At 43.1% G+C, this 14,776-nt stretch overlaps 1 protein-coding gene across 1 annotated transcript; it reads left to right on the forward strand.

Annotated features, from left to right (window-relative positions):
- The first annotated feature begins 242 nt into the window (after positions 1 to 242).
- Positions 243 to 8,490, forward strand: LOC113194854 (dehydrogenase/reductase SDR family member 2, mitochondrial-like). Its single transcript, XM_026406134.1, has 7 exons — positions 243 to 382; positions 1,728 to 1,905; positions 2,266 to 2,367; positions 3,055 to 3,125; positions 7,269 to 7,320; positions 7,656 to 7,812; positions 8,324 to 8,490. Exons 1-7 carry the CDS (start codon positions 243 to 245, stop codon positions 8,488 to 8,490), a joined length of 867 nt encoding a protein of 288 aa, XP_026261919.1.
- The last annotated feature ends 6,286 nt before the right edge of the window (positions 8,491 to 14,776 follow it).

A 14,776-nucleotide genomic window follows, 5' to 3' on the forward strand; every position in this document is an offset into this window, starting at 1 on the left:
ACAACAGAAACCATCCAGTTAAAGAGGAGAGAGTAAATATGGAGAATTCTGTGTGCGTAAAACCACTGGAAGGACTAGAGATGCAGGCTCTAGGCTGGACTTCTATTGGTGACCCTGGACCAGCCCAGCTCTTGCCCAGTATACTTCACTCTTTTGAATCCATTTATTGGAACTGTCATTGCCTTTCTAGAGGGCTTCCTCCCTGGACCAAGCTCACCAGAGGAAAGACAACAGAAATAACCATGTTCAGGCCCCTGACCTGGGGTTGGAAGAGCTTCCTGCCCAGTGCAACTCTGCTCTCCATGAGAAGCATCAGCAGTGTGGCCAATAGTAGTCTCAAACTGGTCAACAAAGTTGCAGTGGTCACAGGATCCACAAATGGGTGAGAGCAATTCTGGGAACTGAGGCGGTATGGGTGTCTCTGGAGTTCATCCCCACAAAGCAAAACCTACCGGGTTTATGTGCTTGTAGAGGAGTATGGAGGGAATACTAAAGAGATCCTAAGAGAAACAATGACAGCAGAAAAAATCCAGGAAGGAGACAAAGACAGTGCGGGCTGTGTTACCAAGATGGTCTGCTACAGGTCAGAGAGTGATGGGTCCACAGGCTCAGAGAAAACATGAAACCAATCTCAGAGGCACCCATCAGGGAAAGGCAGAGGGCATCCAGCCTTTGCTTCTGACCCCCATCAGTCAAGAATTGTACTACATGGGTTATTAACCCCATCCCGCCAAGCTGCATGCCTGTGAGCCCTGTGGATTCACAGGTCTGAGGTAAGGAGCTCTAGGTTATAGCTGCAAAGCAAACCAAAACTGTGAAGAACTAGGAATGGATTGTCAAAATACTAGTTCCAGTAAAGGAAGGCCAAAGTCTGATGTGGTACATAGGAGATCCGGTACACCAGGACAGATGCAACCCCTCTTTATCACTTTGGGTCCTCTTACTATCCACAAGGAAGGTATGAGGTGAGCTTTTCTTGTTATGCTCGAATTCGGGACCCCCAAAGATCACCAGAGACCCAAGATCGATGTAAGCAGCAAAGAGGTGTTTATTGCGAGCTAGCTCGGTCCTCCGCGCACACACACAGCAACTGGTGATGCTGAGAGGCCCGGAGCCCAGGGTTCGCAGCAGTTTTATACATTCTTTGGAGAGGGCAGGGACTTCACATACATCATAGCAAATCATCACACACCGCGGGAAAATCAAATAACAACTCTAAAACATGATTAGCACATTCACTGGTGGGAACAAGTTGGGTAGGGTGATTGGTCAGTACAAAAGGGGTATTCATTTGAACTGATTGGTTTAAGCTGAACTACATGGTTTCCCAACTTGTTATCAACCACCATAAAATACTGGAAGGGTCATCTGGCATCCCAGGTATTTCCCTGTCTTATGCTGATTGGTGGCTGCTAGGGGGCTGCTATGGATCCCCACCTAGCCTGACTGAGTCAGGGACACCTGGTGCAGCAGATCTCTCCTGTTATTTGTAGATAAACAACTTAGCAGGGTGGGAATGTGCCTAGGAGTGCTCTGTGGGTTTTTCCAAGGACAAAGGCCATGTCCCTTCCTTGGACAGGCTTTGCTCTGAGATAGAGGCTGGTTTTTTGTTCTGAGTTGGGGTGGGGGGGGGGATTCATTTAGAACCTGAGGATAAGAAATACAGCAAGAAAGAAAGGGCTCAGCCCAAGGGTGAATTGTCATATCCTTTCCATCTTTGCCTATAGGATTGGCTTCAGTATTGCCAGGCGTCTGGCCCAGGATGGGGCCCACGTAATCATCAGCAGCCGGAAGCAGCAAAATGTGGACCAGGTGGTGGACATACTACAGAGGGAAGGACTGAGTGTGGCAGGCACTGTGTGTCATGTGGGGAAAGCTGAAGACCGGGAGCGACTGGTAGCCACGGTGAGGAGCATAGAAACACAGTCAGGGACGCAGGGATTCTGCTTCTCTGATCCACACTAGGAGACCAGCTACTTGTTGAGTATCAGCCAGGTCCTCCTAAGAATCTGAGAGGAATAAAGAAGTTGTAGATAAGGAAGCCCTGGTTTTAAGTCAGAGCTAGCGTGATCAGGAAAACAGAGAGATGACAGAGACATTTCAGGAAATGGTGTGAATGAGACATGTGTTGGGAAATCAACAGCCCCTAGGCGTGTCTGTGAACCAGACACAACTCCAGGGACATTAAACAGAAATAAAGTCCCATTGTAGCAAAAGTTTTTCACCCTCTGACCCTGATCCTCAATGTCTCCTTCCCACCCGCAGGCCCTGAAACACTGTGGGGGTGTGGACTTCCTGGTGTGCACAGCCGGTGTCAACCCCCTTGTGGGAAGTACCTTGGGGAGCAGTGAACAGGTCTGGGACAAGGTGAGGTCTGGGGCAGACAGGGAGGGGTGGGTGGGACTTCATCCTCACCTTCTGAGTGCCCTGCCTCCATATCAGCTCACACACCCAGAGCTGGTTCTCAGTTCCCACACATCCACCCTCCAAGCTCATTGGCACAGAGGAAGGCCAGGTACCCAGAATCCATGAGCCTCCATTTTTTCAGCTGTGACCTGGTGGAAATGTGTCTAAGTTGCAGGTGCTTGCCCACTCTGTTCAGGAGCTCCCAATCTGCAGGGAGTATCCAACATCAAACCAAATCATCACCAAAAAAATGTAGAGCACGCAGAAGAGAGTGACTCTCTTCCTTGCCTGGAGATGCTTAGTCCTTAACACTGGCACTTTTGGGCTGTAACCCTGAAATCCAGCCTTCTCTGGATTCACCTGCTGGTGTCTCTGCTCCTGATGAAAACTGTGTCCTTCGAGACAGGAGAGACCCCGAAGACTCCAGGTCTTCAACCCCACACACACACAAGTCCTCAGCCTGATCTCTTTATTCGTGTACCTTCAGGAAGCCCCCACCTCCATGCATCCAGGAAGCCCAGCACCCGTCCTGCTTCCCCTTGTCAGAGGTGTCATGCCCACATACTAACATGGTATATTTCCAGGTGTGGTGACATTGGTGGACTGACTGTGTCTCCCCTCCCCCACCCCTATTTGCTCTGATTTCAGATCCTGAGTGTGAATGTGAAGGCCCCAGCCCTGCTGCTGAGCCAGTTGCTGCCCCACATGGAGAACAGGGGGTGAGGGTGGGGAAGGAGAATAGGGAGGGAATTACTTGGCATCAAACAGGGATGGGGAAGCAAGAGTGAGAGGGGCCAGATTTGACTTAGACCTTCCTGCTTGGAAACAGGATTGGCTGAACCAGTAACCCAGAGACAGCAAGAGATTATCTTTCAGACTTCTGGGTTTGAAAGAAAGCAAAGCATTCTATCCATTAGTGTACCCAGGGAATTTATCTTGAGTGGTCAGAGAGCCTGGCAAGGGTCCTTCGAAAAGGAAGCCAAGGGATCCACAGACAGAAGGGCCAGAGTCCCCTCAATAGTCCTGAAGTCAGAGAAGCAGAGGTGGCCTCTCTTGGGCTGTAGAAGCTCAGGCCACAAGTGTCCAGGTTGATGACCCTGAAGCTCCCCAGGGCCTTCCTGAAATCAGAGCAGCCATGTTTCTCAGTTCTATTCAACTCTTTCCCCCCAGAATTCTTAACTCTTGGACCAGCCACGTCCTCTCTCTCTCCCTGGAGCCCCGTAATTTCCAAAATAGAAAGTCTTCTTCCCTGCTTCTCCCCAAAACCAAGGGCAGATGCCTACCTGGCCAGCTCCATCTTCACCAGTGAGGTGGGCCTGGGGCTGTCTCCAGCTGCTCTGGTTTTTCACTGATCTCAGTGATATGGGATGTTTCCAGATATTTTTTTTCAGGAGCTCAGTATTTGTCCTGAGGCAGGAACAAGCTGACTGCTCAGGGAGCTAGGGGAGCTACTTTTTACCTACTGCATTGCAGACCCAGCCATTCAAGCCTCCCATTGTCTGCCTCACCTTACATCCCAGCTTCTCCTGAAGGTGCTATAGCCATTCCCATTCTAATCTTCCAGCTTGGGCCAGTCTTGTTCCTGTAATGAAATAAGTCCCTCAGGCCTCTGCTCCTACTTAGCCTTGAATCTTCTGAAAGTCAAGTCACCAGCATGGTCCTCCCTCCCTCCTTAAAATATCAGAGGAGGTTTTCTCAATCTGGATTAACTGCTCTGCAGATGTAGATTTGTTACTGCTGTTTACCCGTGACCAGTCCTTTCTTCCCAAATGCTGAAGTATAACACCAGAGAAGCACGCCCGAGGCAAGTTTAGAGTGGAAAGTAGAGGCTTTATTAAAGGACAGCAGAAAAGACTTCTCCCAGAGGAAGAAGGGGACCCAAAAAGTGGAATCCATGGAAGGGAGAGGTCTTCCCTCTTTTATAGCTAAGGTCTTCTTTCAGCTTTCCTGTATTCCTGTCCTTTGTTCTCGGTTATCTTGAAATGATGGAATGTAGGTGGGAAAGCCCAAAGGGTGGGGGACAGGTGAGCTAAAGGAGTAATCTGGGCAGGAAGGGCCTGGGCTTTTAGATTAGTATCTCCAAGTTTGCTGAGAGCTGCTTCATTAACATTTCCATGGGATGGTCTCTGGGCCTTGGAGACATTAACATTTCAATTTCCCCAAGTGCTGCTCTGGTTTCATCTTACTTGATACTAGACCCCATTTAACCTAACTACACCAACTACCTATCTGTAAATCTGGCTTCAGATTTAACACCCCTCTTCCAACTAGACTGCTCCCCTTCAGTTCCTCCCCTACTGAAATCTTGGAGCAGCCACTGAATTCAGCAAGCACATACTGAGCTCCTAGTATGACCTGGGCTGCTTCTCTGTAAAATTCAGCCAGGACTTCTAATAGTGACTACTAAGGCCCCTTCCAGTTCCAACACAAGCACGGTGTGCTATTAGACTGAGCCATATTTTTAATAACACCACTTTTGTAGATTACAAATGGCTAAATATCAGTAATTAGTGTGGTTCTACTCAATGCAATGGTTTTTAGGCTATTTTTAACAGCACAACAATATTCTGTATAAAACAGACAAAAGCAGATACAGATGTGCAGGTTGAAAGGTGGATTTGGATCCTGGAGCTTACCCATTTTTTCCTCCACTTAATCCCCTGTTACTTGTCCTGGGTATGTCTGCAGAATCTAACTTTCCTAAACTGCTTGTAAACCACTAGTATGATGAAGATAGATAGCATGGATTTTAGAATCACAGAGATCTACTTTTAGATACATGTCCTGTCAGTAGCTACACATTCTTGGCATTTAATCTCTGTGGGCCTTCATTTCCTTATCTATTAAGTAAGAATAAGGATGCTTAGAAGATCTGTTTTGAACATTCATTGACATGATAAAAACATAAATTACTAAGCAAAGTGCACATAAAGAGTATATTTATGAATATTTACTATAATAAAGACATTATTTTAAATAAATATTATATATAGTATAGATTATTATATACATAGTATGATTAATTTTTAAATACTTATAATAAACATTATTTATACTGCTACTATTATTTTATTAATTATGGCATCCGAGCAATTAAAAGATAGTCTTATTTAACATTTTGGACAAAGTAGTACATGAAGGAAACTCCATTTCATTCAGTTTCCATTCATTCTTAATCTACTTGCTAAAATCCTCATTATCCTCCCTCATGACCCAATTTAAATAGAGCTTCCCATATGCTGGGGGGAAAAAAAAGAATTATCAACCTAGAATTGATAGTTGCTATACCTACCAAATGCATCTTTCAAAAATTAGGGCAAAGTTATATAACATTTTCAGACAACCAAAACCATTAACTAAAGGATGTTCTAGATAATATTCTTTAGGCAGAAGGAACTAAATGATCCCATATGGAAAGTCTGAGATAAAAGTAAGAAAGGCACAGAAAAAACAGTAACATATGAACAAACTTAACCACCTATTATAAAAAGCAATAATGATGTTTTGTAGGGTTGAAATAATTAAAACATGCAAAAAATAATATTCAAGTCAGAAAGGCAGAAATGGAGATAAGCTGTTATAAGATTTTTATGTTGTTTGAGACAGGATAAGAATATTAATTTCAAACTTTGATTAGCTAAACACGCCGGTTTTACTTTCTAAGGTAACATCTACAAGAATTGCAATTGAATATTAAATATTTTTTAAACTAATAGAGAGAGAAGAAATAAATAGAAAAAAAATAGTCCAAAAGAGAGAATGGACAAAAAAATAAAACGGAGAACTAGGTGAATTTAAAAAAAATCACAAAATTGAATGCTAGGTATTAATCCTGGCTATCAGCAATTACAGTTAAAAGAAAAACATTGTTAAGCTAGAAATTTTAACCAAATCAAAATTTTAAAATTGAATTAGACAACAATGGTAGGTTTTCCAAATTTCTCATTTCTGTTAACTGAGTTTATAGTGCTAGGAAGGAATAGTTCTAGGAGAATTACTGTTCTGGGAAAAACTAGGAATCAAGAAGGGGGCTGTGGCTCAGGGGCCGAGTGCTTGCCTAGCATGTGAGACACTGGGTTCAATTCTCAGCACCATATAAAATAAAATAAATAAAGATTTAAAAAATCAAAATAGGACAGATAAACCACAGCACTTTATACAAAGTTTCTCAACTCAACTGCTGAGTACACCTTTAAAATCCTGCTTTACAGACAAAAAAGTGAAAGTATCTATTTCTGGATTGTAAAGAACAGTGGTTAGCAGAGTATTATATTGTCTATGTTAAATTAAAAAAAAAACTAAATGTGCAGGGGGAAGAAGCAAATGCAGAGAAAGCAAAAAGGAAATCATATGGAGCAGAAATCAATGGAAAAGACAAAATATAATATATGAACCAAGGAAACAAAAAAATATTTAAAAACAAATGCCTTTGACAAATTTCTGTGGGAGCTGATCAAGAAAAAAGGAAGGCAAATAACCAATATCAGAAACAATATCAGGAATAAAGACTTAAAGCACCATTAGAGATCTTGAGGCAGTAAAAAGGAACTAAGAGAATGAAGTTTAATAACATTGACAATTTTTTAAAAATTATATGTCTTAACTAACTCAAAAGAGAGAAAATCTGGCCAGTCCTATTACTATTCAATAACTGTAATCTATAATCATAAAGATTCCTTCAAAAACAAAATCCAAACATAGATGGCTTCCCTGGCAATGTAGTTTGAGGAACATAATCAAAGACCTGCAGGAAATGGAGGTCAATCCCTCTACCTGGCCCAGGCTATTCTCACCCTCCTCCTTCTTGGTCACACACAAGATAACTGTCTTCAGCTCACATTCTACCCTCTCTGTCCTCCCAGACAAGGTTCCGTGGTCCTGGTCTCCTCAATAGCAGCTTATGTTCCATTTGCTGTAAGTATGACCATCTTTGGATCCCAATTGGGTAAGAGGAAACTCTTCTCCTTTACAACTGGAAAATCAGGTACATGGAAGTAGCCAATGTTTGACAACTGCTCCCTCAGGACTACTCACATGTAAACATGATGACTCTATATCACTGATCTTGCCTTCTGTATAAAACGCCCTTCTTGGGAACATCTTGCCATCTCCTCCAGGCACTGTCTCCCAGACTTGGGGATCAGGAGGTGTAACTGGAGTGAATGCCCAGGGCCAGAACTCAGGAAATCCAAGGGACAATCCTTATCCCCAGTTCTAGCCTATTAATCTGTTTCCCTTTCCAACCACAGAAGCTGGGGGCCTACAATGTCAGTAAAACAGCCCTGCTGGGCCTCACCAAGACTCTGGCAGTGGAGCTTGCACCGAAAAACATTCGGGTAAACTGCCTAGTACCAGGATTGATCAAAACAGACTTCAGCCGAGTGGTAAGTACAGAGAAGAGCTTCTGTTCCTATACCACTGGGCACTAGGGTGCATTTCACTTGCAAGCCATACCCCACAGAGACCTGGACTCTCAGAGTTGGAAAGGTCTCTTGCTCTGTTGCTGTGGTCCACAGCTTTTGGGTTCTGCAGCAGAGTCAGAATCAGTCCTATGTAGAGAGCAAACCAAGAGTGCTCCAGAAGTCCTTCCACAACCCTAGGACTCCATCTGTATGAGCAGCACTAACCTTGACCTTTCCTTTAGCTCACTGAAGTCCCAGACTTTGAGGAAGATTGGAAGAAAATATTTGGAATGCAGAGGTAGGTGTGGTGAGGCAATGTCCCTTGTAGATCTGAATTAGCATCACCTCAGAACCTTCTCAAAAGTTAACAGATCACAGACCATCCCTCTACAGGTTAGACCCATTCCACTTTGGGGGATTTGACAATTTCCCCAGACCTGTGATGACCTCATAGTTCCCTACACAGCACCCACATATCTTCCTGGGTAGTTCTTGATTTCAGTGTTGCATGTGAGTCGAGTACTCCTGGGAAAGTGTCACCAGCTTCACCCATCTCCTCTCTCCATGCAGAGTAGGGAAACCGGAGGATTGTGCAGGACTTGTGTCCTTCCTGTGCTCCCCAGATGCCAGCTACATCACCGGCGAGAACATTGTGGTAGCCGGTTTTTCCACCCACCTCTGAGCTCAGAGCTGGAGTTCATCTCTTCAGGCCGAAGCCTCATGTGGCCCTGGAGTCAGATGCAGCAATACTTTATTAAGAATAACCCTGGGCTGGGGTTGTGACTCAGTGGTAGAGCGCTCACCTCGCAAGTGCAAGGCCCTGGGTTTGATCCTCAGCACCACATAAAAATAAATAAATAAAGTAAAAATCAAGTGGCAGATATTTAAAAATAATAATAATAAGCCTGTGCTCCAAATGTGAAAATTTTGGTTCAAAACCTTCACAAACAGAAATAATAAAGGACATCAGAAGGAGGGCTTATAGTATGAAACCATCCTCAAAACCTGCTAAAACAGCTGGGTTCAGCAGCACATGTCTAAAATCCCAGCGGCTCAGGAGACTGAGACAAGAGGATTGCAAGTTCAAAGCTGGCCTCAGCAAAAGCAAGGTGAGACCCTGTCTCAAAATACAAAATAGGGCTGGGAAGGTGGCTCAGTGGTCCAATGCCTCTGATTTCAATCCCAGGTACAAAAAAAAAAAAAAAAAAAACACCAGCTAAATCATTGTTAGCTTTCCCAGAAAACAAAATGTGTGCTTGTGAGTTTTGGCTAAAAAGAGTAAGCTGAAGTCATGCAGAGAGAGAGCTGGAAGCAGGAAAAGGCTGTTTCAGCACTAAATGCTCTCACTCGCATTTCCCCCTAACCATTCCTGTGAACCTGATATTTTAATCCCTGATACTACATCTGAGGAAGCCAAGGCAGGGTCAATTTAAGGACAATGCTCTGAGTACACACATATAATCCATGAACAGAAACTGAACTCCAGTCTGTCTGCACAACAGAGAGGAATCAGTGTGGAACCCGAGTCTGAGGATACAGACCAGCCCTCAGGGTCCTCTTCTCTCTGCAGCTCCTGATCCTACTAGGCTAGTTCTGGTCCACCTGCATTCACACAACTCAGCCTTCCACAGATGTGTGCCAAAGCAGAAAGGACTATCTCTCATACAATGAAATTTGACCCTTTAAGTCAGAAATTCAGGGACAGTGGTAAATCCTGCAAGTGTCCTGCCTGTATTCCCTTGACTCACATTGCGGTCACAAGCATCTTCAGTGGACAATTGAAGGCTTCCTCCCTCAAACCCCTAGGGGCCTTCTCTTTGCAGAATGGACTGTGCATGGGGGGGTGGGGGAGTTAGTGCCTGCACAGCACACATGACCAATGACGGGTGGGAGATGGGAGAGTCAACACTGCAGTGCTGGCTCCTTGATGGGACAGTGCTGGGATGTGCTCTATTCAACTTCTCAGAGTGCCCAACAGTGGGCACGCATCCTCAGCAGAAATCTGCTTCTACACCCTTAGTTGGCTTTCTTCCCTTCCCTGTCTCCCTCATTGTTCTCTCTTGGTTCATCTCCCTAGGAAACATTTGCACCTGAATTTTGGTCTCAGGTCTGCTTTGGGATGATCTACACTAAGATAGCAAATAAAACTTTTGCTATCTTTTGCTATAAAAGACTAAAAGCACAAAGTCTCATTGAGGCGACACAATGATTAATTAATACTCATTCAGTTGAGAGAATAATCTCTCAATTATTTGTAATAAACACATACAGCTAGAATCGGGCCCAAAGAGTGAGAAGTCAGAGTGGTTGCTGCTTAAAGTTGAAGTAAGTGAATGTTGTATTTGAAAAGGAATGAAGGAAAATGAAAATGTAGGTAAATAACCAACATCAAACCCTATCCAAGGTTATTTTGATTCTTAAGCAAAAAGGTACCAAATATTTAGAAGCCAAGGAAGAGGTAACCCTAGAGAGGTATACACACCAGTAGCCTATGGATGTGCACCATTCAGTACAACTGAGAAAGTCAGTTCTCTCTTCTTGATGACAAACCTTGAAACCTTCAGACAGGTCATGTTTATCTCCACCTATCCCTGGTTGCCCTGACCTTTTTTCTGCTGAACATTCTTGGTTCCTTCTCAGTCAGTTTTGGTCATCAGACCAGTAATATTTCCCAGAGTCACTGTATTTATTTTCTCAATTTTACATAAAGTGCCTTACAAATAGGGTGTCATGCCCCTCCACCACTACTCACCCACACCAAAGCACTGTGCAGCTTCCCACACACTCCTGAATACTAAGGACAGATTATCCAGACTTTTCCTAGATTTCTCATACAATTATTACAGATAAATTTATTTAACGCGTAGTATGTGCCAGACACAGTATGGCACTGAATCTTCACTTTTAACAGACGAGGAAATGGAGACTTGAACCTTCCCAGAGTCACTCACATATCAAGCACCTGGGAGATTTGAACCCAGTTCCCCAAGTTTGAAGCCTATGTTCTTTTAGGTATACAGAACAGTAGAATATATTTTGACGTATCATACATACATACAGTGTAACTTCCCATTCTTGTGGTTGTCCATGATGTGGAGTTACATTGGTTGTGTATTCATATATGAACATAGGAAAGTTATGTCCAATTCATTCTATTGTCTTTCCCATTCCCAAAATTCCTCCCTTCCCCCCCATCCCCCTGTTCAATCCAGTGCACCTCCATTTCCCACCCCATTGTGAGTCAGCATCTGCATATCAGAGACAACACTCAGCCTTTGGTTTTTAGGGATTGGCTTATTTCACTTAGCATGATAATCTCTAGTCCCATACTCAAAGCCCATGTTCTTAATGAGTAAGCTATACTACAAATTAAGATATGACTCCTGTTTTTTTTTCCTGTTTCTCATATAAATTTTGTCCATTTCAAGTATTTGGAATGCTATAGTTTTGATATTAAGTGTCACCCAAAGTTCCGTGTGGCAAAGGCTTAGTCCTCTGTGAAGTACTTTTGGGAGGTGGTGGACCCTCTAAGAGGCGGGCCAGTGGGAGGTCTTTTGGTCATTGCCGTCATGCTCTTGTAAGGGCTATGGAATCCCAGGCCCTTCTACTCCCTCTTTTCAGCTTTGTGGCAGTTTGAGCAGTTTTGCTCCACCACATTCTCCACCATGATGGTGGTACTCCCTCACCACCAATCATGGACTAGAACCTCCTAAACTGTGAGCCAAAGTAAACCTTTTCTATTTATAAGTTTATTACCTCAGGTATTTGTTACAGTGATGGAAAGCTGGCTAACACAGAGAATGACAGAGTCAATGCTTTCTTTGTCAAAAACCAATTTGAGAATTCACCAAACTCCAACCACTCTCACGTGATTGACCTGCAAATCATCATTGTCCCCCAAACTCAAGAGGGGGGTCAGGAGGCATCATGCTGTGAATGGAACACAATATACAACTCACTACCTTTCCAGTGAGGTTGGCTCTAACATGTAAGCAATAAGAGAATATAAAAGTAAATGGGTGAGGACTGAGGTTATGGCTCAGTAGTAGAGCACTTGCCTAGCATGTATGAGGCACAGGGTTCAATCCTCAGCACCACATATAAATAAGTGAAAAATAAAGGTTCGTCAACAATTAAAAAATAGTAAAAAAAAAAAAAAAAAAAAGTAAATCTCACCAAGGACCAAGGGAGATATGGAGAAAGAAGGGAGAAGAATCATGGTTAGGGACAAGAGCATGTGGAGATCACACCTGAAAGAAGCAGCACAAATTGCATAGTCAGACTACATCTCTGAGAATAGCTACCCCAACGCTGAACCACTGAGTGGGCATGCTGGAATGAGCTCATTCCATAGAATGCATAATGACTGTGATTCCACGGAGGGCTCAAGAAAAGGAACAAGAAATCTACTGACATCATTGTGAAGCTCAAGGGATTTTGTAAGCAAAGAATGACCACTAGGGAGGAGTCTAATGGAACTGGTGTCCCTCTTATCAGTATAATAAGAATCTAAAACTGCAAAGGCCAGGCCACTGTAATTACTCTAACAAGCAACAATGCTTCAGTGGTTGTTAGAGATCTCTGAGTCACAGAGATCTGTGGCAAGGGCTAGTAGTAGATAATGGTGTTAAGAGTAAAGTAACAACTTCCAGATATAGTGGCACATGCCTGTAATTCCAACAACTTGGCAGTCTGAGGCAGGAAGATCACAAGTTCAAGACCAGCCTGGGACAATTTAGCAAGAGCCTGTCTCAAGATAAAACATATTAAGGACTGAGGATGATGTAGCTTAGTGGCAGAGGACCTCTGGGTTCAGTCCCCAGTACTGCAAAAAAAAAAAAAAAAAAAAAGAAGAAAGAAAAGAGAGAGAGAGAGTAATAGAACAGTTGAGCAGAAAACCATGATAATAAAAAATTAAAATTCACATCCCAGACCTAGAATCAGACACATCTCCAAGAAACCTTGGAGTCTTTTAGGGGTGAGGCAGGGGTGGGGGAATGGTAATCTAAGATCATAATTTTATATGGGATTTGACTTTGATCTTTTTCTGTACACTTTTGGATGCAAATCTGGATGTTAGGGATGCAACTCATTCAATTTGGTTGTTGATTCTAAGTTTTTTTCCAATGGACAGAGCTAATAAACTCTGTGTGTGTGTGTGTGTGTGTGTGTGTGTGTGTGTGTGTGTGTATAATGGGTTCAATGGCACCTCCAAGTCAAATTTAGAACCACACAAAGGCCAAGGAATTCAATATCATTCTACCACAAATGTTTTTAAAACAGCTTAAATTTTTTTCAAATGCCATCTCCAACCATTTTATACTTGGACAATATCTACATTATCAGATCCTATAACCACTGCATACATACTCCATCTTCTCAGTTTTAGTTTTTATGAGTAACTATAATTGCAGGGGTTTTTACAGTTGTGCCATACCTGCATCATCAGAGCAGAAACCATATTGACTTCCTGATGACCTCATTTAGTTTTAGCTCTACAAGGAGCCATATTTAATGTTCACCATCAATGTCCTTCTAGTTATTTTGATTGTCCAAAGCGTGTTCTCTAGGGGATTTTTCAGGAAAGGCTTATCAGAGTGACAGTCCCAAATTCCTCCAGGGTATGTCAGTTTTTACACCTTTGTGCTTAAAAGTCAATACCATCAGATACAAAATCCTTGGCTTACATTTTCTTTGTGTATATTAAGTGTCAGTACATTTTTTTCCTGACAAGTAGGGGTGTTATTCTTCTGCATATATGTTTTTGGATAATAATTTCATATGGGATTTTGACTTTGATCTTTTTTCTCTACTCTTTTGGATGCAAATTTTGTTTTCCTGAATTTTCAGAAGAAAACATACAGTTCATGAAAGTTCAGAATGCTCCCTATTCCATAGCTTTATGTGTTGCTCAAAAGTGGCAGTACTTTACCGAAATCTCCTGGTTCCATCTATATTGCCCCGCTCCTACCTGGGCCTCCCTTCCTTCATCCCTGTTACCCTTGCCTGTTCCACTCCCAGCAGTTTCTCTCAACCCTTGCCTGAGAAAGGGGCCCTGGCAGATCCTCTTCAAGAGCTCACAGGGACTGAACCACTCCAGCCCCTTCAGACCCTACTTGGGACCCCTTGCATCTCCCAAAATTGGAGCAGATGAGATCCCTCCCACTTTCAGCCGCTGTTCCCAAAGTGGCCCACTGGGCTTGCCAGTGAATTCTTGTCAGCTCTCTGGAGATTCCTGTTTTCTCAGATCCTTCAGATTCTGTCCTGCTGCTTCCATCTTCTTCCTCCCACACAGGTGTTGATACCAGGCAGATCTTGTAGCTGTTGGTAATTTGTTACCACTCTTATTTGGGGGTTTGTGGAAATACCTTGTCATGGAGATTTGCAAATGCTTTCCATAGGGCTAAGGTTTTGCTATCTAGTTCCTCTGTTTTAAAGACAGAATTTGGGGAGTTCAAAAACTATGCTGCTGGTAGTATACCATCTTCCCACCCCTGAACATTTGGGGAAAAGAATGTTCCAGCAAAAGGAAATGTCCAGAGATGCTATGCTGAGGATGTAGGGACACATTAGTGTAGATGATACTATTTAGAACAAGAGTTTATGAAACTGTCATGACATGCTCCTTGTCAAAATAAAAATGAACCTGAGGCTCTTATGCTTTCTTTGTAAGCCCTGGGCATCCCCACAGAGCTACTAAGAATGAAGCCCATGCTCCCAACATGGCAGAAACTATTACAATAGCTTCTTGGGTTTTTTAAATTATTTTTATTTTTGTAGTTGTAGATGGACATCATGCCTTTATTTTATTTGTTTATTTTTTTATGCAGTATTAAGGATCAAACCCAGTGCCTCATACGTGCTAGGCAAGCACTCTGCCACTAAGCTACAACCCCAGCCTCTACAATAGCTTCTTTGCAAACAACTTCATGATTGCTTTGAGCTCAAAATTCCTACTTCAGCACCTC

Source organism: Urocitellus parryii, chromosome 6, assembly GCF_045843805.1.
Source record: "Urocitellus parryii isolate mUroPar1 chromosome 6, mUroPar1.hap1, whole genome shotgun sequence".
Lineage (NCBI taxonomy): Eukaryota > Metazoa > Chordata > Mammalia > Rodentia > Sciuridae > Urocitellus > Urocitellus parryii.